This window comes from Fusarium poae, chromosome 1 (assembly GCF_019609905.1).
Source record: "Fusarium poae strain DAOMC 252244 chromosome 1, whole genome shotgun sequence".
Taxonomy (NCBI): Eukaryota; Fungi; Ascomycota; class Sordariomycetes; order Hypocreales; family Nectriaceae; genus Fusarium; species Fusarium poae.
In genome coordinates this window covers 8,162,559-8,186,426 of record NC_058399.1, presented here as the reverse complement: position 1 = coordinate 8,186,426, position 23,868 = coordinate 8,162,559, and the positions used below count along the sequence as shown (strand labels likewise).

Here is a 23,868-nt window from a genome sequence, read left to right as displayed (position 1 = left end):
AGACTGATACTATATTCGTACAGCAGTCGGCGAATGAGAGCGATGTGATATTGTCACAAAGCCATCAATGAATATGAAAGTGACAGAATATCACATAAATCGTACGATATTAGCATGGCTCCCTACAGTTAACCTCGCTGGCTCTACTATGTACCAGATGTCACCTTTCAATCCTTGCAGGGCGACCGTTCTAATCCCGTTACCAAGAGATCTGGACAGCAGCCAAAACCCCAATTCAGGGAATGATCAACCGCTTCAGCCGACACGACTCTTTAGTTTGCTCTTTAATAGGAGGAGGCGTCATGCGCCAAAGCCTCAACGCTCTCCACGCAACCCGGGATCCACATTCCCGCTATGACAACGTCTTTACTCAAGCCAAAACGACCTCTTCTCTAACTGCAAACGAACAAAGGCAGCTCTTGTCCTTTCGGGAAGAAATTACAACATCGAGTGGTATTTGAGCTATTACTACGCACTGATAGTACTAACACAGCCTGCTCTACAGGGGTCCCCATATCCAGGTTCTAGACACAAATCGCTCCCGCTGATGAGATGCAGGGGTCATTTAAGCGTCGTTTATCGTGTTGTCTCTAGATAGAGGCATTATAGTTGCAAAACTAAGAACAAGGCTAGATGAAAAGACTGGGGGTCTGGAACTGACATGCCGAGAGCTCTCGGCGTCTATTCAGAGCAACTCAAGAAGACATGGGACTCACCAAGCAAGTCTTTGGCGTATATATACGGGATGATTCCCACTGTTATCTTGGGTCTCATCAAGAGTTGATCCCTCATCTCTTGTCGTTCTCTTATACATTCGTTCTTGATATCACACTCTTTTCACCCACGAGCCAACAGGCACTACAGTCTTTCTTTTACAATATTTTATTCTTCCACTCATAATCCATCAATAATTTAATACAGTCTTTTCCCGCCGATACCATGAAGTTCACCGTCCTCATCGCGGCCGCTTTGGCTGCTGCTCCTATCCCAGAGGCTGCCGCCCACCCCGGTATGGGAGAAACTATCAAAGAAATCGAACGAATTGCTGCCCGCAGCTGGGGAAGTGGCTGGAACAGTAACAAGTGGCCTTCCAAGAGCAGTGGAGGAAACACCTGGGGTAGTGGTGGAAGCCAGAGCAGTGGAGGAAACACCTGGGGCAGTGGTGGAAGCCAGAGCAGTGGAGGCGACAGCTGGAGCAACAGTGGAAGCCAGACTGGAGGTAACAGTTGGAGTAACGGTCAAAGTCAAAGCAATGGAGGAGGCTCTACCTCATGGCCAGGCCAGAGCAGTGGAAGTGACAGCTGGAGCAACGGCGGAAGCCAAAGCGGAGGCCAGAGTGGTTGGACTGGAGACAGCTTCGACGCTCACTCCCTCATCGGGGATCTTACCACTGTCAGTGACAAGTCTCTCACTTCAGTCGGTCGTGATATCAAGAAAATCCTCCAAGGCAATGGCAACCCTACCAGCCGCGAGCGCTACTTGGGCTGCCCATCTATGAACACCAACCAGTGCAGGCGCGACACCTGCTGCGTGTGGCAATACATCTCTAACGAACTTCAAGACCGCTTCAGGGGTGAGGCTGGTCGCTGCACCCGATGGGCTCGTTATGCTGTTCGAATTGGTTTTCACGATGCTGGTACCTGGTCTCTGAAGACTGCTTCTCAAGGAGGTGGTGCTGATGGTTCCATCATCCTTGCGAATGAGCTGACCCGCGGCGAGAACAAGGGTCTTGAGCAGATTGGAGAGTACTACCAAACCATCTACGACAAGTACCACAACACGTACGGTTTCACTCAGGTCACCATGGCCGATCTCATCCAGATGGGTGCCAACATTGCTGCTGTCACTTGCCCTCTTGGACCCCGAGTGCGCTCTTTCGTCGGCCGCAAGGATAGCACCAAGGCCAACTTGGGAGGACTCTTGCCTCGAGTTGACTCCGATGCTCTCACTCTTATCAACCTGTTCAAGGACAAGACCATCGGCCCTGATGATCTCGTAGCTCTCATCGGCGCGCACACAACTTCCCAACAGCACCACACCAACATCGACCGTGACGGTGATCCCCAGGATAGCACCCCTGGTGTCTGGGATATTCTGTTCTACCAGCAGACTCTCGACCAGAACGCCCCCAAGCGTGTCTACAAGTTTGCAAGCGACGAGGTTCTCGCCCAACACCCTCTCACCAAGCCTGCCTTTGAGGCCTTTGCCAGTGGTAGCACCGGCCAAGCTGCCTGGAACGAGGTAAGTTTCAACCATTTGCAGACACATTACCAGATCGCTAACCTTTTCTTAGGATTACGCCCGTGCCTACGTCCGTCTCAGTCTTTTGGGTGTCAACAACATCAACAGTCTTACCGAATGCACAAAGGTTCTTCCTCAGCCTGTTGACTCTTACCGCCACAAGGACAAGGGTAGATTCAACAAGTGGCTTCAGAGCGACGACAACTCATACACATCCAAGACTGTCTCTAAGGATATCGATGATGGTTACGAGATCTCTATTCCTGAGGACAAGATCCCTTCCAGGCGCGGCCCTTGGAAGAAGTGGTCCACCCTGTTCAAGTGGTGGTAAACACGACTTTGAAAGAAAAGAAAGACATTTTTCCATTTTCTTTCAGTCGCTATTCGACTCTTGATTACTTTCGAAGAGAGGGAGATATAGCGAGCCAAGAGAAGGCGTTTTGGATTCATGACAGCGTAAGGGAGACAGGACTTTCTATACACCAGAGCATGCCGCTTGGCATGATTTAATTTTTCATTATTCATTAATTTTGGCATCATATTTTAGCCATATGCCAAAACTTCACAACAAAACTATTCTCCGTGAATATCGTGAATGATCAATATCAGGAACATCTTACCGAACTGAGTCTATATCTACTTTGCTCTCCATTGTCAAACTTTGTCCCAGTTCGAAATTCATGCAGCCCCATTTAATGACCGGGAGCGTTTAATTACAGAATGCACTTTTTCAATAAAAAGGAATTGCAGTCAATTCGCTGTCATTGCTGAGCTAATCTTTTGATTTCATTACGTATCCTCCACCTCCAACGTTCAGAGCTCACATGGAAAATCTCCTTAGTGAACTCACAGCCTCAGGATCAGCCGAGACGTAATCATTAATGTCCATCCCGTCTATGTCGTTTGTCTCAACATCCTTCTCACCTCTGACGAGCAACGCAACACTGGTTCCTTCCCTCGTTCGGCAGACACCCGCCCCAACAGCACCCTGAATAGCCCGGATAGCATATGAGTGCACTGTTAGAGAGATGAACTCGCAGTCTTTTGACGTCTCGTTGAAAATATCCTCAATGGCCCTTTGCTTCCGCACAACGTGCTCTTCATCCGTCTCTGGATCCGGCCTGTTGGTAAACTGGTCCTCCTCCTCGAACCCATCCTCGATCTGGTAGCTGGGATAGTTTTCCGCTATCCAAGTGCGGGGACGCCTGTAATCGCACGTGTGGCGTGTGATTCTCTCCCGAAGTAGTTCCTTGACAATTGGTTGCTGAGGGGGTGTTTGCGTGGCCATGAGGGAGGAAAATACAAGGTTTGTTGTCTGAAGACACCGAGCGAGAGGACTGGTGTAGAAGGTCTGGGGATGCGGTGCGCCTTGGACTTTGATGAGGTCTGTCCAAAAGGTGTTGAGATCTTTGGCTTGCTGCTCGCCTACTTCAGTGAGAAAGGCATCGAACCAAGTTTCTTTGCCGTCCCCGTTTTCGAAGGACACTCTTGTCTGTCTTTTTGTGAGTTTGTGTGCTGGAAGGAAGTATGAGAAGGGAGATGACTCACATTCCATGCTTCTGAGCCTACTTGAGCGTGCATCTTGTTATGGACACCAAGACCGTGTCGCGTCAAGTATAAGATTTTGTATGCGACATTCTTGGAGCTATTCTTGTTGAGCCATGTCACATAACGTGCGAGACGGGCCCAATCCCGCTGATCGGAAGCATCTGGATCATCGGAAGGGTATGACTGGTCGGGGATGAGGCCCAGGTTTGGTTGCGTGGTGACTTTTTCTCCAGGGTAGTTATGAGCGATGTCGGTGAGTTCGATAAAGATGCCTGGTTGGGCCTTGAAGGACCATTTGGCAGCCATGATATGATATGGTGATGTGGTGTGTTGTGATAAGATGTGATAGATGCGACCCACCATAAAAGTAATGTTGTTGTTGTCTTTAGTATTTGTCTCGTGTATGTAGAGAATACTAGGCAGTCAAGCTATGTATAACATAGTATCATGTGAAAGGGATACCTACCTAATCTTTGAATTTGTCTTTTAGGTCAGGCCATGACGTAGTTGGCATAGAAATGGGGCTTGTTAATCGGCAACATCCACAATGATTGATTGCAAAAATAGAGACATTGACTGACTGACGTCTTGTAAAGAAAAAAGAGATTGTAAATTATGGGGAAAACCATCATCATCTTTACGGGTACTGACTGAGAATATTATACCCATGATTGTCTCAGCCCTGATGGTGGAGAGACAAAACATCTGGGTCAACCACTATGTTTAAAGCCAATAAAATTATATACAATCATTACCAATAAACTCCAAACAACGACACGCTTCCCAAGGTTCCTACCTACTTATGCAAGTTCCGCAGGCTCTTTCTTTGCCGGAAGCTCCTGGGGTTGGCTGCTCGGATCCACAGCCTCACCACCAGCTTCATGAACAACATTCTGCTGAGGCGAAAACCCAGCAGCTTGAGGATACACGTACTGCGAGTCGGGGCTGATATTGCTCTGGGGGTTGGTTGGGTCATAATAATAAGGCGCACCTGATTGCTGTCCAGGAGACCAAGGAGACTTGTTCTCAGGTGATTGCTGGTACCCCGGCGCACTTGCAGCTTTGCTCTGCTTCTTCTTCTTGCTGCGACGGAGGAAGAAGAATAGTCCCAACCCTGTTGCAGCAAGCACAGCGACACCACTGACTGTGCCCCCTACTATTGCGGCCACTGGTGTCTCTGAACTACCACCATCATCAGCGCTGGTCTCAATGGCAGTCGACCCCGATGTTTGCTCTGATGTTTGCTCTGGGACTCCATAAGCGGTGCCTGCTGTCTTTGCTTTGCTCATTTGTGATTCCAGAGAACTCAAATCTTCCTGATTTAGTGTAGAAAACTCCGGAAGATCTACTTGGCCTTTGTAGGTAAGAGCAGCGCTTTGTACGGTCGTGATGTCAATGTCGTTGCACCAATAGTCGGTGATATTTCCTTCCCATGCCACTGTATTGCAGTAGGGAGCGCTAGAATTGGTGCTATACTTCCTATTAGCAGGCTATCTTAAAGGCTGGTAAGGACTTTGACGTTACCATTTCAGAGTGAAGGTATCTACTTCACAGCCGTCGCTACATTTACTCGACTGAAAGTACTCTTTCGAGTTTATGCAATTAGCATTGTAATGACAAGTCAAGTTGTCGCAACATGCAATCTGTCCAGTCAACGGCAACTTCATAAAGTAGCAGTGGTCATCTGCCGGGCAAGCTCTTTGAGCACCAGGTCGCTCCGAGATGTATCCGCAAACGGCGTCAGGTGCGATCGATATGACCAACTCATCTTTTGATCTTGCTCGTCGGTGGAGGCTGAATGTTGTTGGCTCAGGAGCCATGTCGTTGGCGAAGTTCATGGTGATGCGATTCTGGCAGAGAGTTGACTGGGATCTGAACAGCTTCAGGGATAGTCTTTTTAGTTGAAACCCAACAGGAAGACCTGGGACTTTTATCGGTGAACAATAGTCGAGTGTTTGATAGTAAGTAGTGGCGATGACAGGTAAACTCAACCATATGGAGATGATATCGACAGGCCAGACCGCTGCACAGAAAGAATAATATCACGGATGGCTAGACCAAATAATCAAAGGGTAGATAGAAATTATCAAGAGATGCGAGATACGAGGTACTGTATATTATACAATCAACAGAACTCACAACCTCTCTTCCTAGATACCTAGCTAGCACCACAAGCAGACTCATTCTTGATATCTAGCAGGTACTTCTGATTTAGCCAAGATCCTTCCTCTACCAGCTCCGCAGGTTCCAAAGCCTATGAGAATCAAGATAGAGAGACTGAACCTTGACAAATTGTGTAAAAACGCTGCATTTGTCTAGAATGAGATCATTCATCAACGCTGTATTGGATGTAATACATATCTCCACTTACCGCTTCAGGTGGAATATGGCGCTGGTGGACAGGTTCCTGGTTAATCTGATCTTGGCATATCGAGTTTGTGATCTAATTTCTTATATGCATATTTACCAAAGAGAAAAGATGCATTTTAGAGTGAGAGAAGACTACCAACATAGAATTCTGCAAGATAACGTGACTTCGTGTCTTGAGCGCGTCTCGTGCATTAACAAGAACGCTTCCCTCCCGCTTTAACGCGTTGCTGCCTTGAGCTAAAACACCTGCGGGCCTATTCTTTCCTTTTGAACTGTAGAGATGGCCTCATTTTTTACAGGACAGGCAGGAGTGGAGGCTGGTGCCTTGGGATTGAACAAGACTAAAAGTGCAGTAGCCTAAGCATCCCTACCTTCCTCCCTACCAGCTTATCCATGCCTACCTAGTACGTAGGTACTAACCCAGGTAGCAGAAAAAATAACTCCCGGGTCTTAGGTCTACAAAAATAAATAGCCCAAGAGCCATAGTCCAAGGAGCATAAAGTGTCACACTAATTTCGTCTTTTATGCTTCCAGTGGTCGATCTTTCTGATACCCAGAGGCATACTTTCGGTACTACCAATATTGCAATTGAACTCTTATAAAGTCGCATCACTCCCATCTTTCTACAGAATTACATTCAAAGAGAAAAAGAATAAAACATCGGTTTCTTCATTACCCCAAGACAAATCCTCTTTCCAAAGAATTTTCTCAACATGTCTGACATCAAACGGCCAGGCTTTGGTTTACCACTCAATTACACGGTGGTTGCAGAGTCATTTCCAGTTCTCGCCGGCGAAGAAGACAGTTCCAAAGAATGGAAGGCCGCAACATTGACTGTTCGCGAGACATGCATGCTCAAGGTCATAGAGGATCTCACCAACAAACCTGAGTGGTGGCTCAAAGTCAAGGACGAAGAAATCGCTGCCAAGTGGATGAAGGAGGCCATGGAGATGCCTTGGGAAGACTATCGGCCACATGGTGATTTCACCCAGAAAATGGCCGACGCATGCATCAAGGAGCTGCGCAGTAAAGCAGACTTGTACGAAAAGACTGGTCTTATACCTGTCATGGACTACACCTCAGCTGCTATCAAGTCCGACAACTTGATCCCCCAAGATCTCTGTGAGGCTCTTAAAGATGCCGTTGCTCCCATGGAAAACGTCCCCGAGGACCAAAAAGACTGGCATCCTGGCAGCGACGGCAAGGTGCTCGATATCGTGCATCCCTCTCTTTGGCCTCTCTACTACGGACACTCGCGCATCCTGCCGGATAAGTGCATTAATGTCGAAGAGGCGTTAGCCCACTGCGGTACAGGTGTTGTTGTGCCAGAAGACCCCGGGTCCGACGCCAAGCCATTTGGTATCGGGGAAGAGGATTTTGACAAATTTCTGCCCGCAAGCTACTTCTCGAAACGCTTTCAATGGCTTCCCTGTGATGTCAGCTTGACAGGGGACCATCCTAGCATTGATAGCTACATCAACAACGCCCATCCTGTCAAGCACGCTGCTCTCTATCCAGTTGTCGAAAGGTTCATTGAAAAGTCACTACCAGCCTGGGATACTATCTACAGGTGGCACAAAGATTTCCGAATTCAGCGTATTTTTACCGAAAATGTTGGATTTCAGTGCAGAGTGCCGGAAACTTGTAACTCGGCAAGATGGTCAGTAGGGGGAAGTTGCAGACTGATGTCGCGGCCGCTGAATGAAGGGGAGCCTGACCGTCCAGACTACCGGACCAAGGGATATTGGAACAGTGACCATCACAAGCGCGATGAAGAATGGTTTAACAGAACCCATCCACAAGGCCGTCCAGAGCCCAACGATGAGCAAGACCAACTCGTCAATATCAGGCCAGACGACGTGAAGAGCTCTGGCTGGTTCGACAACGCCTCTCGCGTGCAGGTCATTGTCAAGCTTGCAAACATTCACCTCACGCCCGAGAAGCCGACCTACGATGGAGGGTCATGGCATATCGAGGGTCAGCTGAACGAACATATCTGCGCAACTGCACTCTACTACTATGATTGCGACAACGTTACCGAGTCTCGCCTCGACTTTCGGACAACTGCTAATGAAGAGGACATGATGATGGAATTAAGTTACGAGCAAAACGACTATGATGGCATTGAAGATGTCTTTGCTATTCGAGCTGCAGGCGACACCATCCAGGATATTGGTAGCGTTGTCACAAAGCAGGGCAGAATGCTCTTCTTCCCCAACGTCTATCAGCATCATGTCAGTCCCTTCAAGCTAGCCGACAAGTCACGACCCGGTCACCGTAAGATTCTGGCGTTGTTCTTGGTTGACCCTTCGATACCTATCATCTCGACGGCAAACGTGCCGCCGCAGCAGCGTCATTGGTTTGAAGATAGCCTACTACAAGGCCAAGTTGGTAATCTACCTCCTGAGGTGACACGTATGGTGGTGGAGAATATGGACTTCCCTATAGGGCTGGAAAAGGCAAAGGATGTTCGGAAGGAGTTGATGGAGGAGAGGACTTCTCAACAGAGAGGACTCGATGAAAATCTCAGGAACCTTGAATGGAATTTCTGCGAACATTAAGGATGAGAACAAGTGGCGGTGGTTGTCTCTAATGGGTGAAAGTAGTCAAGTCATGACAGAACCTCTTTGTTCATATTGTGGTATTCATGTCGCAGTGTGACCTATTGTACCTATTCTGGTCCTGTTACCGTTCATAATCACATGCAAATATGGGGAGAACTAACGCTACGGGCCAAGATCCGATCATGATGACACTACTGAACCTATGGGGTCACAAACAAACCCGAGAGGTCCCATGATATATACAAGAGCATCAAGTGTCATGATACTTTGCTGCGCTTTTATCTTGCAAAATGACGCCTACCTAATCTAGCAAAAGCCGTATGTTAGTCTTCACAAGTATGGACATTATGATGGAGCCTGAGAATCCTTGTATTTATGGTGTATCCAGTGATTTCGGGCATATGCAGCGAATCAAACGTCTGAAACTACCGAGGCCAACAGGTGAAAGCTCCGCTTCCGAGTCCCCGTTTGCCTCGGTCAGTACTGCGATGAGGCCCTGGGCCCCTGCCCGGTTACTTAGTACCTAGGTAGTTATTCCCCACAGCTACTGATTGATAAAGAAAATACCCCCCCACATCACTGAAGAAGACCACTGGAAGTCCCTGGGCTAGGATCTATCGCATCATTATTTTCCAGTTTTTTTTCTTATTTTTCTAATTTACCTATTTTACCTCATATATTTTACTCATTCCCTGGACCTTTCTCCCGGTTCCTGTTCGATATCTTCCCATCAAATGCTCACCGTGAGCTTCTCTTTTCCAAATCATCCGCCGCCATGACCGAGACTGAGACCGTGATCGCCGTAGAATCGCCCGCCGAGGCCATCGTCATTCCCTCGGCGGAGCCCGTTGTCGCCGATTCACTTCCGGCCTCTGAGCTTGAAAAGAGCCACAAAGTCAAGAAGCCCTCACCAAAAAGTAGTCCTCTTGCGCGACTCCTCAAGTCACCTTCAGCCATCGATGACTTTATTCTACACCTTTCCCGTGTCATCAAGACACGACAGGGCACAGACACTGTCCTTCTCTTCACAACATATGTCGCTCGTTTGATCGGAGCTATTCTCCAAATCATGGGCCGGACTACTCTCCGTCACTCGGCCCGGAAGGTTGTCGAAATGGCCTTCAAAATACCCCCCTCGAGCTCTGTAGTCCTTTCTACTGTGACTGCGCCGCCTCTTGCGACACTGGCTCTCGGCCTCTCAAAGAACATCCAAGGCTTCACAAGCATGATGGGTGAGTGGCGCACCATGAACCGTTTCTGGGGCGTGATTGGCACCTACTTTGAAGCTCGGGATCTCATTCTGCGCCTCCGTGGTGAAATGGTTGATGAGAAGGGTGAAAAGGTGCCTGCGCCCAATCGAGTCAATATTGCTTTCATGACCGTGCAGATTATCTGCAACTTCGTCTACAACTTTGGCGAGGGTGCCTGCTGGTTGACTTGCAAGGGCGCGACCAACTTGTCCGAAAAGACAAGCGCAAAGCTCGGTCTGTTGGCTGCGCGCTCTTGGAGCGTCTGGGTTGCCCTCGAGCTTGTCCGTTTGTTGATTGAGCGTGCGCGCAGAACGCCAAGCAGCGACATCACTACCGAGGAGGAGTGGAAGATGAACTGGAAGGCCAACTTCCTCGGCACGCTCCCTTGGATGCCTTTGTCGGCTCATTGGGGTACTGAACAGGGTCTGATGCCTGAGATTGCCGTTGCGGCTATTGCTACATGGCCAGCAACCGTCATGATGAAGAACCTTTGGCGCCGGACTGCTTAGAAAAGGCCATCACGTAAGGAATCACGTAAGAACCGTGCTGTTGTCCAGCGTTGAAAGCATCACTATTGTGTGCTGCTATTACTTACATACATGCGCATGAGATAAAAAGGCAGTGTTCGTTTAGAAGCATGATTGATACCACCCCTTCATCAAGGCATGATACAGGGATTTAGATTTGGGCGCTTGGAGATATCTGCAATTCATATATATATGTACATAGATTAACAGCTGGATAACATTTCATATAGACGCTCTCATAACTATTCAGCCATCCTCCCTACATAGGGATCCTTGCTATCTCCTCCTTGGTCCAATACTTCCTCATATTATTGGCACCTAGAGTCTCAACCTCCTGGTCCAAGTGAGTCCAGAGGACCTCACCCCATGATTCCATCTTGGTCTTGAGCACGCTCAACTCAAATTCCTCATCTCCGGTACGGCACTTCTTGAGATATTCCTCGAAACCGTCCAAACCCGCGTGGATCTGCTTGTGCTGGCGTAACAACTCAGCGCGTCCGCCACGAAACTCGGGCATCTTCTTGGCAAGGATAGGGAAGATGTATGTCTCCTCAATATTGTGGTGCACAGTGAGATGTTCAGCGAATTGCAGGCCCTCCATAATGAACTGCTTGAGGGACATGCTTTGAGGTCTGCGGTTGTTTGTGCATGCATTCCATAAAAGATTCCATGATCTTCGGAAGTTATCATGCTATAAAACACATTAGTCCATGTTTCCAAACTCTTTGGTCAGCCTACTCTTACAAAGTAGTTCATATGAACGGCTAGTCGGTTATAAGCCTTAAAGTCATGGTCAGACAGTGGAGGTAGTTCTTCCGCCTTTGCCTCGACGGGCTTTGACGCATCTTCGGCTCTGGGTTCAGACATGACTGCTTCCTGATGATAAGTTCGAGCAGCGAGACTTCTACTAGAAATAAAAGTATGTGATGTTGCAGATATAGGTCGCTGGAAGGAGGACGATCTAAGTGGCAATGTCGGAAAATATATGTTCTTGCGTATAGATATTGAAGCGTTATTACAGGATTGCAAACGCCAAATCGCTCTCATTCTTGGTGGGATAAAAAAACAAGAAAACTCAGAGGAAAGAAAGAAAAGAGAAAAAATCTCACTAAAAATACCTACTACAAGAGTTGTTTCTCATGATACCCCCAGGTCTCAGGCCCTTTCGACCACTAAGAAGCCGCCCATATCCGCAATGGAAAAAGTCGAAAGGATTGGAAATCGCTGACTGATTGACTCCGACTTTGCACGCGCGCCTCCTTAGTCATCTTGGCGCGTTCTTCAATCCTCAGAATATCAAAAATTAACCACTAGAAGCATAAGAGACGAAATTAGTAGGCCAGTTTATGCTACTTAGGCTATGGTTCTTAGGCTATTTATTTTTGTAGGCCTAAGATTTAGGACGCTAACTTTCTACTACCTATACTACTACTTGGGCACTTGATGCAAAGAGATATCATATTAGCTAACAACTTGACTATTTCTATAAAGACTCTAAGTAATAGATAAGGTGAAAAATACCGTGACTCGCTTCATGGTCCGAGTCTCAATTGATTCGGCAAGAAAGCCGATCTCATAGAGTTTAACCATTCTGGACAAAACGAGTCATTCATTCATGCGATACCAGTGCAACCTGATCTATCAAAGTCCTTACACAAAAGTCACATATCACTTTGTCTGCAATCTTCAGTCTTATCTCATCTCTATGCTTCATACTGATTGGGTAATAGAAAAGTTATCCTCTAACCTTTAGGGCGCAAAGATATTCTAAGTCTTACCTAAGTAGCATAAGCCTACTAATTTCATCTCTCATTTTAGGTAGACCATTCCTGTCACCCTGAGGCATAACTATCAAGATATAAAACAAAATGGCTCTCTCTATTGTCTGCGGTCTTTGGAAACCTCACTGGAGGCAGAGTTTATCTAAAATTTCCGATCAATAGACTCCGCTACATCTTCCTTGCCTAAACTTTTGATATACATCCCCTCGTCATATCCTCTGATGCTTCGAGGCATACCTATCACCTCACAGCAGTTCGGGAGCGCGATGTTTTGACGAGTTCTATGTATCCTTATTCCGTTTCGACCTAGTGACACGTAGCGAGTGCTTCCGCATCATCGCCCCTTTTCATTAAAAGAAACCATCCCATGCAAAATGCAAACGACTAAGACGCCTCATCTCGTTCATTTCCCCATCCTTAACCTCGAACAGCCGCACCCAGCGCACCACCCGTGAACTGTGTGCCACCAGCTTGTCGCTGTGCGTTGCCACCTGCTCGGGCTCCTCCTCGGCCCTGGCCACCACCTCGCCCACGTCCTCCTCGGCCTCGGCCGCCTTGTCGCTCAAATGCATTTGTTGTTCCCTGTGTCTTTTGCTCCAGAGTTCGCTCGTTACTCTCAATGAGCTGACTGGCCTTGTCTGATAGAGCAAGAGCCAATGATTGGAGACGGCTGAGCTCGACACCCTTGCGGAAGATGACGGTGGATGTGACTTGGTCCAGAGAAGCAGCGAGCTCCTCATGGCTGATCATCTTGCTGATAACAGCCGCAACCTTGGCCGAGTCAAGCTCGAACATGTCGCTGAGGGTCTCGGTGGAGAGGGTGTCGTAGAAGGGAGCGTAGGTGAAGAGGTAGGTTCGCAGACCCTCTTCCTGGATCTGCTTGGAGAGCATGGCCTTGATCTCCTCGGCACCGGGCATAAGCTCCCAGATCTTGATGCTGTGGATGAACTCGGTAGACTTCTTCCACTCACCAGCAGCCAAGGCCTTGGATGCCTGCATCACGTGGTCTCGGGTGTTCTCAGGGGGACCAGTGAAGATTTGTCTCTCGTGGTACTCCAACATGCGGCGGTAAGTCTTGCTGATAACTCTCTTCTTGACGTCGGGAGATGAGCCGGTCTGAGCGAGCAGAGGAATCTCAAGAAGCATGCTGCATGTCAGGTACACACACTCGAGGAGCTCGAGGTTGATGTGCATGTGGAAAGGCAGTTGTCGCTGCTTCTCGAGGCGCTCCTGCTCGGGAGACACTTGGTTGTATCGCTGCATCATGACACCCTGAGCGAGCAGCTCCTTCTGACGGCCGCTGCCGCAAATCTCCTGGAGGGTGTTTTGTGCCTCGTATACGAGACCCTTGCGGAATGCGCAAAGACCAACTTGAACCAGAGTTCGGTTGTAGAGGATCTGGGTCTGGACGTCAAAGTTGGGGATGTTCTCCTGAAGATGCGACATCAACATCATGTCACGAGCTCTGTAGTACTCGCCGTGAAGAGCGAGGAAGTAGATCTGGCACAGCATAGCGCGGGCACGGATAATACCCTCGCTGTTGCTGAAAAGGTAGTTGCAGAGAACGTTGACAAGGTTGCCGGCGTCCTGTGCCTGGTCGCGGGGAGTGATGACTGACTCGACAGAGTCGCCAACGGGCTTCCAGCAGTTCTCCTCGAAGGTCTGGACAACCTGGGCGGGCTAGAACATTGTTAGTTAGTGAAATAGATGGCGTGATACGAGGAGATAATTACCTTGAAGTAGACGTGTTCCAAGCGGCGCATGACAATTCGGTTAACGCTGTCTTGGGGAATCTCCAGTGAGTCGTCCTTTCGGAGGAACTCGTAGTAGAGAAGGCCGCGGAAGATGATGTTGTAGAGAGCACCCTCGTCTTGCAGACGCTCGATGTACTCAGAGGTGTGAGGGTCGATGCTCTGGAGGGAGCGGACAAGCTCATCGTCGAGGCGCTCGATGTAAGAGACGATGCTGCCGGGAACCTTGATGTGCTTCTCACCCTCTTGCAGAGTGGGAGGCTTCTCGTCATCATCCCACTCCTCAGCATTCTCAACAACGACATAGTCGTGGTTCTCCTCGAGAACCTGGAGAAGGCTTGAGAGCTCCTTCTCGGCAGCCTTCCAGTTCTCGACGGTCATGGCAGAGGCGCCACCAGAGCCGACATCGAAGCGAGTAGAGACAAGAGTAAGGAGAACACGGATCTTCTGGTAAGGGGTGTTGGCGATCTCGCTGAGCTTCTCCATGGTCTTGATCTGCTCTGTTCGGTCGGTGTTCTTCTTTCCACGAGACTCCATAATGGTTCGCAGGTGCTTGAAGATGCTCTCAGGGGTGTACTGGAGTGTGCGGCCACCCTTTCCAACGGTAGCGAAACCATCGTCGTCACCCTCCTCAGCTGCAGGAGCAGCATCGACCTGGAGAGAGACCTTCTTGGGCTTTGTTGCAGGAACAACGGGCTCGTTGTCTGAAGAGTCCATAAAGGCATCCTTGTCGGCTCTGTAGGCATCGATCTGGCTCTGGTATTCCTTGTTGGTCTTCTTGACCTTTTGCTTGACGGCGTTGAGAGATCGGGCTTGGATTGCGTTCATCTTCTTGGGGGTGACCTTCTGCTTGGCGAGAGACTCGTTCATAAAGTCCTCAAGCTCGGCGAGGATACGGATATAGGACTTAGGGGGTCTGCTGCCAGGCAGCTTGGCGACCTGACGGTTGAGCTTCTCATATTCTATTTTTTGTTAGTCTTTGGGAAAGAAGGTCGATAAAAAGTTCGGTGGGTGATCTCGTACCGGCAGAGATGAGGGTCCAGTCGCCGTTCTTTTGACCATTCTCGATTTGCTTGATGGATGATTCCAACTCGTCTAGGCGCTTGTCCTTTGCACTCTTGACCTTGGCTCGTACTTCATCGTCGCTATCGTCGCTATCGGAAGAGGCATCCTTCAAGAACTTGTTGATGCCCTTGCCGCCCTCGTCGTCGCTGTCAGAGTCGTCGCTGTCATCGTTCTCAGAAGAGTCGGCCTGGGAGTCCTGCTGCTCCTCCTCCTCTTCCTCCTCGGAGTAGAGCTCCTCCTCTTCGCTGGAGCTGTCGGATGAACTGTCGTCGCCGCCGCGGAAAAATCGAGACATGATGGGCGATTTCTTGGGCACTGAAACTTGTCTGCTGGCTGAAGTGCGCGGGGTTGTTTCTGAAGGAAAATTCCCTAGATTGTGGGAGTGGGGCTGCTTGGGCTATTGGGGTTGTAGCGAGGTGCGTGCTTTGCCTCGCTCGCACGGCCACGAGTGGCTGAAATCTTTATATCTTGTCAACATGAGTCACAAGCTTTTTTTAAACCAAATTTGAGAACGTATGTAGGCATTCCAAAAGAGACTTTGTTTATTTCGTTCTATGGTATTGAAATATTTTGCTTAGTATTTCGAGTAATAACTATGGATGCAGTTTAGCATTTTACCAGGTAATGGGTTAACATCATCTCCTGAAATAAGAAAACAGAAAACAGCATCACAGTCTAAACAAAATTCAGATCAAGTGATTTCATTCCTAGACAATTCTATATAAGCTGAAATATGCTGAATAACTAGCAAAAACACTTATTCATAGCCCGGTCTCAGGATATCAGAAATACTACCTAGCCACTGAAAGCATAAGAGACGAAATTAGTGAGACATTTATGCTCTTTAGGCCATAGTTCTTAGACTACTTATTTTTGTACCCTAAGACTTAGGACTAGGTAGTCGGGTTCGGCCATGGATTTCTCAGCATCCACTACGTAATTTTGTCACCAACATCATCGTTACCTCAATTCTTTCACTTTAATATCTTCACGATGGCCCGAGTTCACTGCGCTAATGCGCAATCCACCGTCAATTCTTTTATGCAGCTTGCACGACGAAGCTACACAACTGCTTCTGCTCAATCATCAGTACCTCTCGAGTTTCTTGTCCCGCGATGCACTCCGCCAACCGGCCTACGAGCCTCTAGACTCACGGTTAACCCCCACTCGACACGATCATGGAGTTATAATTTACGAGAAACGGCGACGCGGCAATTCTCGACATCGGCTATACGACAAAAGACACGGGCCATACTGAATCCCCAACAAGACGAGGATGGCAACGAAATGATGCTAGAAATTACCGACCGGGCTGCCAAGGTAAATTCCAAAATATGGTATTGCCGCAAAACACTGCTAACTTCACAAAGCGCCTCAACAAGATCATGGAGAAGGATGGCAATCCAAACCTCGCCTTAAGAATTCAGGTGGAGAGTGGTGGCTGCCATGGCTTCCAATATCTTATGAGTCTCGTCACTTTACCGGCCAAGGATGCTGCTGAATGGTCCTCCGTCGTTAACGAAGACGACACGATTTTCCAATATATCCCCGATAACGCTGATCCGGCTACTGCTTCGGAGGACGGTCCGAAAATCATACTCGATGAACCATCCCTTGACCTCCTCAAGGGCAGCAAAGTTGACTTCACGATGGAGTTGATTGGTTCGCAGTTTAAGATTACAGACAACCCCCTTGCTACCAGCAGCTGTGGCTGTGGTACAAGTTTCGATATTAAAATGTAGCATCTCAAAAACACCGGAATATGAGAGGGTACGGCATTCATGAACTATGAAGTGGTTTCTCCACATGTACATTGAAATGGCATTAATACCCCTGCATCGTGAGGCAATTGATAGCATCACGTGCTATTACTATTTTTCATCAACACTTTGTACATTACAGCATCACAGATAGACAATTTTGAAAACTCGGGTGTCATTCATCAAGGTATCAATTTCCATATCCCTGTCATGAATCCCTGTCATGAGTAAAACGCCGAGCAACCAATGCAAATTTTTTTTGAATCCATTAGGTCCTATTGACCGATCCCTTAGAAGCCGTTTTTAGAGACAATCCCTTAGTTCATCTGGCGGACGAGGGCGTTGATAGCCTCCTCGCGGTTACCAAGGTCACCACCCTCGATGAAGTGCTTGAACTTGCGGGGACGGAAACCACCAGTGGGGTTGGAGAGCTTGAAGGGCCAGAGGAAGTTGGAGGCCTGCTTGAAGTTGGGGCCAACAGTGAAGATCTCGTGGATGAGATCCTCAACACAGACAATGCCGTACTTGCCGAGGTTCTCCTCAACAATGGCGTTGTCGGTAAGAGCAACACGCTGCTTGTTGACCTTTCCGTAACCACGCTTGTAGACGAGCTCCTTGACGGTCTTCAGGTTGGGGTAACCGTAGGCGATCCAGGGCTCGACAACCTTGAGCATCTCAGTGATGGCCTTGGTGACCTTGACGAAGACACCGTTGTTGATCTGGAGGAGACGGAGAAGCTGGAGGATCTTGCGGGGCTTGGGGGGCATCTTGTTGATACCCTTGATACGGACGACGAAGATCAGGTTGGCCTCAGCAGGGACGTAGGCAGAGTCCTCAGACTTGGCAACGCGGTGAAGACGGATCTTCTCACGCTCAGCATCGCGGTACTCCTGGACGTACTTCTCAGCACGCTTGAAGATGACCTGACGCTTCTCCTTGTTGGCCTATTTCAAACTGGTTAGTCCATGTCATTCGAGTAGATGAAGTAATGATTGGAGTAAGTCAGGCAATGTCAGACCCGAAAGAAGGTTAACTATCAACAGCATCGACCGAAGTCTAGTTGATGAAATGTATGTTTTCCATCATAGTGCCAGTGTAATGAATATTGTAGTACTTACAGTCTTCTTCTTCTCAACGGCGTCGGCGCGCTCAGCGCGGGCCTTCTCCTGAGACTTGCGCTTCTTGAGAAGGGTCTCAGGGACCAGGATTTGGTCGTTGGTAGGAACGCTACAAAGGTTTGATTAGCTGGCAGTCCACAATACCACGCGTGGTATGGAACAGAGCGCCGGTGCGAGAACTGTTGCAATGCAGCATTCTCTGCTTGGCTAACTCGAAAGATAGTTTTGATCGGTGAGCTAAGAAGACCATGACAAGAGAGTATCTTGAGTCTTCGTCTTTCACTCATCCGACAACACCCCAAACGTATTGTTCGAGAAAGGTAGTCGAGGAATTGTGTAGGGCATGTTTCAGCAACCGACTACAATTCAACGATAATGATTTTAGGAAAGAAGAGTTGTCATCTTCATATCCAACACCTCGATCAACATCTCTCAATGCTCACACCGTATTCCAGGTTGAGACAATTGAGGGAGAATCTCGAGAAAGATCGAGCTGGCTGATCAACGACTCGATGAGAGATCGTGATTTTCCAGCGAGAGGACTACAGCAATCTGCAAAAGAAATCTCGGGAACCGGGGCATCTGCCCATGTCGACCACGTCTTCAGGGAGAAAACACGTACGTAGCACCCATTTTGTCGGCGACGGCTGTTGGAAGAGTCGGTTAGTGGTTGTCGGTCGAAGAAGCGTAGGTTGAGAAAAGAACTTCCGCTTTTTGGGTGAGAACATTTTCGGCAAAAAACTTTCAGTGGAGCCGGTAGGGTTTGGTGGATCTAATTAATGCCGCACCCCACCGCCCTCAAGGCCACCTCCACGCCGAAATTTGGCATCGCGCATGAAATAGATTTTGGTGATCCTCATTCTCAACCGCCAAGTGACGAAGTAACCAGCAGTCGCCCATTTCTTCAAAATGCCTCCCAAGAAGACCGCCACCCGTGCTCCCCAGGAGAACATCTCCCTCGGACCTTCCGTTCGCGATGGTATGCGGCCCCCTCGACGAGAGAAAACGACCGATGAAAGAATCATTAAAAAAAAGAATTGAAAAAAACTAACAACATGTTTCAACAGGCGAGCTGGTCTTCGGCGTTGCCCGTATCTTCGCCTCTTTCAACGATACCTTCGTCCACGTCACCGATCTGAGGTTCGTCAGCCCGTGAATTGCGAGAAAGAGCTTGGAGACGTTCTATAAATATGTGGATCAATGAGGCTAACTTGGGTGATTCCAGTGGCCGTGAGACTATCACCCGTGTTACTGGTGGTATGAAGGTCAAGGCCGACCGTGACGAGTCCTCCCCCTACGCTGCCATGTTGGCTGCTCAGGACGTCGCTGCCCGCTGCAAGGAGCTTGGCATCAACGCTCTTCACATCAAGATCCGTGCCACCGGTGGTATGTTCAATCGAGTCCGTCTCATCGCAGCAGCAATACTAATCAACACGCAGGTAACGGTACCAAGACCCCTGGTCCCGGTGCCCAGTCCGCTCTCCGTGCCCTTGCCCGTGCTGGCATGAAGATTGGCCGAATTGAGGACGTTACCCCTACTCCTTCCGACTCTACCCGCAGAAAGGGTGGTCGCCGTGGTCGTCGTCTCTAAGCTGCTTACCTTTTGGTGGCTTGGATTGGACAGGAGTTTCGCTATCTGGTTTCTCTGTGGCGTTGAGAATCACGAGGAGAACGGCTTTTTCGCCTGGTCTCCAGTCTACACTGCAGAGCCTGGTCAGGTTATGGGTTAGGACGCAGTAGACAGTTGAAAATTCGCCCGAAGAAGGCCTATGAATCATCCTGCTGGTCAAACTTTATCCTTGATGTGATATCCTGTAGCCTCACGGTTAACGTTCCACGATGAAATGAAATAAAAAGCAATTGGATGCATATTAAAAGACGATATCTAGTATAATTGCCACACGCTTTCCGGTATAAATGCCATTGCCTGCCCAAACGCCTTCACAAGACGATATGTCGTTTCTTTGTCTATTTTACACCTGGCTTCAATGTCCAGATTCCCCTTCCTGCACCTCCCGTCTTGTTCAAGACTGCGACCTTGTCCAGTGCTGATTTGAACTCGTCGCTCTGCTTCTTGCCTGGACAGTAGGGGTTGAAGTGGTCCACTAGCATCTTGCTGGGAACGCGGCCATTGTGACGGTTGATGAAAGTCTTGATCATGGCTACAAAGTCCTTGGACTTGAGATTCTTGTCCAGGCCTGGGGTCCCCGAGCGAGAGCTTCTGCCACTTCCTGTATCAAGGCCTTGGCGATCCGCCAGATTACTCATGATACCGGCTGAACTTGGCCCTCCGCGACGACGGTTGGCTCCTGGACGGCCCGCCTGTCCGACTTCACCAGTCCACGTAACAGTGCCAATAGGGACCCTTCGTGCTTCATCGCCAGCTTGTCGAAGATGTGCTGCAGCTTGACGTGCTACTTGGTTTGCCTCATCTTGAAGAATCGAGATATCAGCCTGTGGCTTTTGGGGTCCGTTGACGATGGCCTCGTGGTCATATGCATTGTTGACCGACTTAGCAAAGATGCCCTCCAACATACGCTTTTCGTCGTTGGCGGATTTGTCTTCTCTGTAGTCTTCCATGGCGGCTACCAGGCCCATTTGCTTAAGTTCCCTACCCTCAACGTCCTTCTCACGATCTCGACTATCAACATCGTTTGGGTCAAGGTTTCCGTCACCACCTTCATCCCCATTGGCCAAGGAAACTTGTGCCTTCTTGAAAACTTCACTCCGGTTGGCGCTTGCGTCTTTGCCTGTGTTGAAACTGAAGAGATCGTAGAGGTCAGACAGATCATAACTGCTTCGCTGCTTGGGATCCTTCAAGACTTTGTTCGTCATGAACTGCTTGAAAATTTGACGATGATATATCTTCTCCTCAATAGTTCCCTCGGTCATGAGCCGATAAATCTTGACTGGCTTCTTCTGGCCCAGTCTCCATGCTCGTTCTCGGGCCTGTAGATCTGTGGACGGGTTCCAGTCAGGGTCAAAGATGATGATTCGATCGGCTCCTGTAAGGTTTGTTCCCAATCCTCCAGTTCGAGTTGTCATGAGGAACACATGTATATCTGGTGATTCGTTGAATCTGTCAATCATCGGCTGGCGCTGGTCCACGGGTGTTTCTCCATCCATTCGAACATAGGAAATTCCGCATTCGTTCATGCATTTTTCAATAATGTCAAGCATCTGTTTGCCCTGCGAGAAGAGGAGCGTTTTGTGTCCATTCGGTATCATGACTTTTTGCAGCAAGTCCTTTGTGAGTTGGAGCTTTGCTGATAACTTGGGGTTACCAAAGTCGTATCCGGCCTTCTTCCCCAGGCTCTTGTCAAGCAGATCGGGATGGTTGCAAATCTTGCGTAGAATGTCGATTCCATAGAGTGATTGTCGTCTTCGGTTCAAAATCGCCGATACCTCATCTGACTTTATAAAGGTCTCGTACGCCTTACGTTGACCATCAGTCAGCTTGCAAAAAAGGACTTGCTCTGTTTTTTCGGGGAGATCAGCAGCTACATCAACTTTCAAACGTTGAAGCAGATATTCTGCGATCGTCTCTTTCAAGGCCTCTGCACACTTCTCCGCGGTCATGACCTGCAGGTTAGAAGCGTTTGCATACCCACCTTGACGAATGGGGATCTCAAACTGGGACCTAAAGTTGACGAGCGTTCCTAGACGCATGGGGTAGATGAAATCAAAAAGTGACCATAGCTCAGTCAAGTTGTTTTGCACCGGTGTTCCAGAAAGAATAACTCGGTTTGGCGTGTTTAGTTCCTTGCAAGTCACAGTGATCTCGGCATTTGGATTTCGAATTTTGTGACCTTCGTCCAAAACGGCGTAGTCCCATTCAACTGGCAGTAGGGTATCTGCGTATGTCTGGAGACCGGTGTATGTGGTCACCAGAACATGCCCACTTTTGACAACTCCATTGACGATTCGACTCGCAGCCTTTTCAGACTTGGTAGCGAGGGGCTTGTAATGATCCAGATCGTATTCATCTTCAAATTTTGGGTTCATCATGCCACTGCCTGAAGCATGCAAAATGGACACGCGAAGCGGTGGCCACCAACGATGAAACTCGCTCACCCATTGCCGGAGAAGAGTAGCAGGAGCAACGACAATGACCGGGCGATACAGCTTTTTGCTGTAGTGAAGGGCGGCGATAAAAGCGATCAGTTGTACCGTCTTTCCGAGGCCCATTTCGTCGCCAATGATGCCGCCCACGTTCTGTTTGTAGAGTTCTGCAAGCCATTGAACACCAGTTTTTTGGTAACCGAAGAGCGACGGATGGATATCGCCAGGGAGCTTCAGGCCATCGCCAAAGTCATAGTCTGGAAAGTCCGGTGCAGGTTTGAACCATTCTTCCTCCTCCTCGTCGCTCTCGTTGGCATCAGCAGATATCTCACTTGTTTGGCGCCGGGCTTTTCTTGCGCGGCTTCGACGCGTCACCCAGTCGTTCAGCCTCGCCTTGAAATGTGACACATTGCCATCATCAATCTTACTAAGATCGATCTGCTCTTGGTCGGCGACTTTCGCCTTTGCTTTGGCCTGGCGACGCTGTTCTCTGATCAGGTCGTCCTCATTCCCTTGCTGCCAGACGTCGTCGTCATGTGAATCATTGCCGGACGCTTCAGGCTGAAAATCTGCAGATGGACTACGTTCTTTTTGCGTACGTTTCTTTTTCCTCGGTCGTAGTGAGAATTCGCTCTCGGCAACAGTCACAGCTGGCTGAGATGGTGCTGTTTCTGGTTCGAGTTCATCGGCAAAGCCTGGACGTCGAAGCCGCTGGTGAGAAGCGGGGCCTTCAAGCTCTCCTCCTAATTGTTCTGCAGCTGCCTCTTCCTCGGCGTCCAAGATAGTTTCCGCGAGTTGCCCTTGAATGCCTGCCGGTCGCGGCCCTCCGATCTTGGCGAACGGTGTGATTTTTCCAGTTCGAATCAGAAACTCACGATTGGTTTCGCCAGGAAGCTTTGTAGATTTAGATTTTTTCGGATCTTCAACAGGGTTGTCTTCGTGACGCTTGGATATTCGTGCCTGGAAATCCGAAATGTCGCTGGTTATTTGACGGATTTGTTCATCCAACTTGGCGATGTTCTTTTGGACATTTCGAGATTTGTAGACGTTGCTGTGTGCAGCTTCAAGATTTTTCTTTTCTTTACCCAGTTGAGCCTGGAGTCGCTGCTTGGTCTCCTGCAATTTTGCTATACGGTTTTGGTCCTTTTTATCCTCTGCTTCGTTCAAGGCAGCATTGGCTTGTAGTGTGATGTCACGTTCCAGATCATTCTGGTCTCGGACAGTACCAGTCAAATTCCGCAGGGCGTCTTCCTCGTTGAGTCCTTCGGTGTTTGGCTGCTCCTCTTGGTCTTCGCTTTGTGCCACGCTTTCCTGGGCCGCAGCTACCATTTGATCAAGAAGCGTCGCCTTGTCAAGCTCCTGGTTTTCTGAGCCGCCCGCATCTTGGACTGCCATGGTTGAAGGAGGCGCGTGCTGAGTAATTTATATCGCTACCATGCGGCTGGTGGCAATGAGCAGGAGAAGTAGAGAGGGAAATGTGAGAATGGCAGATTTCAGTGAATGAGCAGCATAAATCACGGTTGCCTTGGTTTTTAGGCTAGAGCGCCGAAGATGGTTGTTGTGTTGAAATCATGCACGTATGGCGTTGATAGTATGTATTGGCACGTTGACACTTTTTAGTGTTTTCAACCGCAATAGCAGATTTGGAGAGTTTGATGAAATTATTAGAGTGTTGTAAAGTGCGAAACCATGATCGAGATGTTGCGAAGAGTTGACCTCAGAGAATTCCCTTCGTTTGACAGATAATTAATTAGATATAATGACGTAAAGAAAGTGAAGATGAAGTTAACTACCTAACTCTAGGCTGAAAGGGCGTACTAGAGAAGGACTC

At 48.8% G+C, this 23,868-nt stretch overlaps 11 protein-coding genes across 11 annotated transcripts; 5 read left to right on the top strand and 6 right to left on the bottom strand.

Moving 5' to 3' along the window:
* Positions 1 to 939: 939 nt before the first annotated feature.
* On the top strand, positions 940 to 2,572 carry FPOAC1_002674 (uncharacterized protein; the record flags this gene model as incomplete). Its single annotated transcript, XM_044847250.1, has 2 exons — positions 940 to 2,241; positions 2,294 to 2,572. The coding sequence occupies 2 exons, from the start codon at positions 940 to 942 to the stop codon at positions 2,570 to 2,572; spliced, it is 1,581 nt and encodes a 526-aa protein (XP_044713166.1).
* Positions 2,573 to 3,061: 489 nt separating this feature from the next.
* FPOAC1_002673 (uncharacterized protein) lies at positions 3,062 to 4,095 on the bottom strand (the record flags this gene model as incomplete). The annotated part of the gene is made up of 2 exons (XM_044847249.1): positions 3,062 to 3,733; positions 3,790 to 4,095. The coding sequence occupies 2 exons, from the start codon at positions 4,093 to 4,095 to the stop codon at positions 3,062 to 3,064; spliced, it is 978 nt and encodes a 325-aa protein (XP_044713165.1).
* A 494-nt stretch (positions 4,096 to 4,589) lies between these two features.
* FPOAC1_002672 (uncharacterized protein) lies at positions 4,590 to 5,627 on the bottom strand (the record flags this gene model as incomplete). Its single annotated transcript, XM_044847248.1, has 2 exons — positions 4,590 to 5,259; positions 5,314 to 5,627. 2 exons carry the CDS (start codon positions 5,625 to 5,627, stop codon positions 4,590 to 4,592), a joined length of 984 nt encoding a protein of 327 aa, XP_044713164.1.
* A 1,245-nt stretch (positions 5,628 to 6,872) lies between these two features.
* FPOAC1_002671 (uncharacterized protein) lies at positions 6,873 to 8,720 on the top strand (the record flags this gene model as incomplete). The annotated part of the gene is made up of 1 exon (XM_044847247.1): positions 6,873 to 8,720. One exon carries the CDS (start codon positions 6,873 to 6,875, stop codon positions 8,718 to 8,720), a length of 1,848 nt encoding a protein of 615 aa, XP_044713163.1.
* A 778-nt stretch (positions 8,721 to 9,498) lies between these two features.
* FPOAC1_002670 (uncharacterized protein) lies at positions 9,499 to 10,482 on the top strand (the record flags this gene model as incomplete). Its single annotated transcript, XM_044847246.1, has 1 exon — positions 9,499 to 10,482. One exon carries the CDS (start codon positions 9,499 to 9,501, stop codon positions 10,480 to 10,482), a length of 984 nt encoding a protein of 327 aa, XP_044713162.1.
* A 277-nt stretch (positions 10,483 to 10,759) lies between these two features.
* On the bottom strand, positions 10,760 to 11,367 carry FPOAC1_002669 (uncharacterized protein; the record flags this gene model as incomplete). Its single annotated transcript, XM_044847245.1, has 2 exons — positions 10,760 to 11,191; positions 11,245 to 11,367. 2 exons carry the CDS (start codon positions 11,365 to 11,367, stop codon positions 10,760 to 10,762), a joined length of 555 nt encoding a protein of 184 aa, XP_044713161.1.
* Positions 11,368 to 12,698: 1,331 nt separating this feature from the next.
* NIP1 (Translation initiation factor 3 subunit c) lies at positions 12,699 to 15,392 on the bottom strand (the record flags this gene model as incomplete). The annotated part of the gene is made up of 3 exons (XM_044847244.1): positions 12,699 to 13,961; positions 14,015 to 14,994; positions 15,056 to 15,392. 3 exons carry the CDS (start codon positions 15,390 to 15,392, stop codon positions 12,699 to 12,701), a joined length of 2,580 nt encoding a protein of 859 aa, XP_044713160.1.
* A 698-nt stretch (positions 15,393 to 16,090) lies between these two features.
* On the top strand, positions 16,091 to 16,839 carry FPOAC1_002667 (uncharacterized protein; the record flags this gene model as incomplete). Its single annotated transcript, XM_044847243.1, has 2 exons — positions 16,091 to 16,417; positions 16,468 to 16,839. The coding sequence occupies 2 exons, from the start codon at positions 16,091 to 16,093 to the stop codon at positions 16,837 to 16,839; spliced, it is 699 nt and encodes a 232-aa protein (XP_044713159.1).
* Positions 16,840 to 17,174: 335 nt separating this feature from the next.
* Positions 17,175 to 18,703, bottom strand: RPL7 (60S ribosomal protein L7; the record flags this gene model as incomplete). Its single annotated transcript, XM_044847242.1, has 4 exons — positions 17,175 to 17,801; positions 17,976 to 18,084; positions 18,419 to 18,557; positions 18,598 to 18,703. The coding sequence occupies 4 exons, from the start codon at positions 18,701 to 18,703 to the stop codon at positions 17,175 to 17,177; spliced, it is 981 nt and encodes a 326-aa protein (XP_044713158.1).
* Positions 18,704 to 18,884: 181 nt separating this feature from the next.
* RPS14 (ribosomal protein S14, S11) lies at positions 18,885 to 19,566 on the top strand (the record flags this gene model as incomplete). Its single annotated transcript, XM_044847241.1, has 4 exons — positions 18,885 to 18,954; positions 19,043 to 19,115; positions 19,201 to 19,361; positions 19,415 to 19,566. 4 exons carry the CDS (start codon positions 18,885 to 18,887, stop codon positions 19,564 to 19,566), a joined length of 456 nt encoding a protein of 151 aa, XP_044713157.1.
* Positions 19,567 to 19,943: 377 nt separating this feature from the next.
* FPOAC1_002664 (uncharacterized protein) lies at positions 19,944 to 23,432 on the bottom strand (the record flags this gene model as incomplete). The annotated part of the gene is made up of 1 exon (XM_044847240.1): positions 19,944 to 23,432. One exon carries the CDS (start codon positions 23,430 to 23,432, stop codon positions 19,944 to 19,946), a length of 3,489 nt encoding a protein of 1,162 aa, XP_044713156.1.
* Between the last annotated feature and the right edge of the window lie 436 nt (positions 23,433 to 23,868).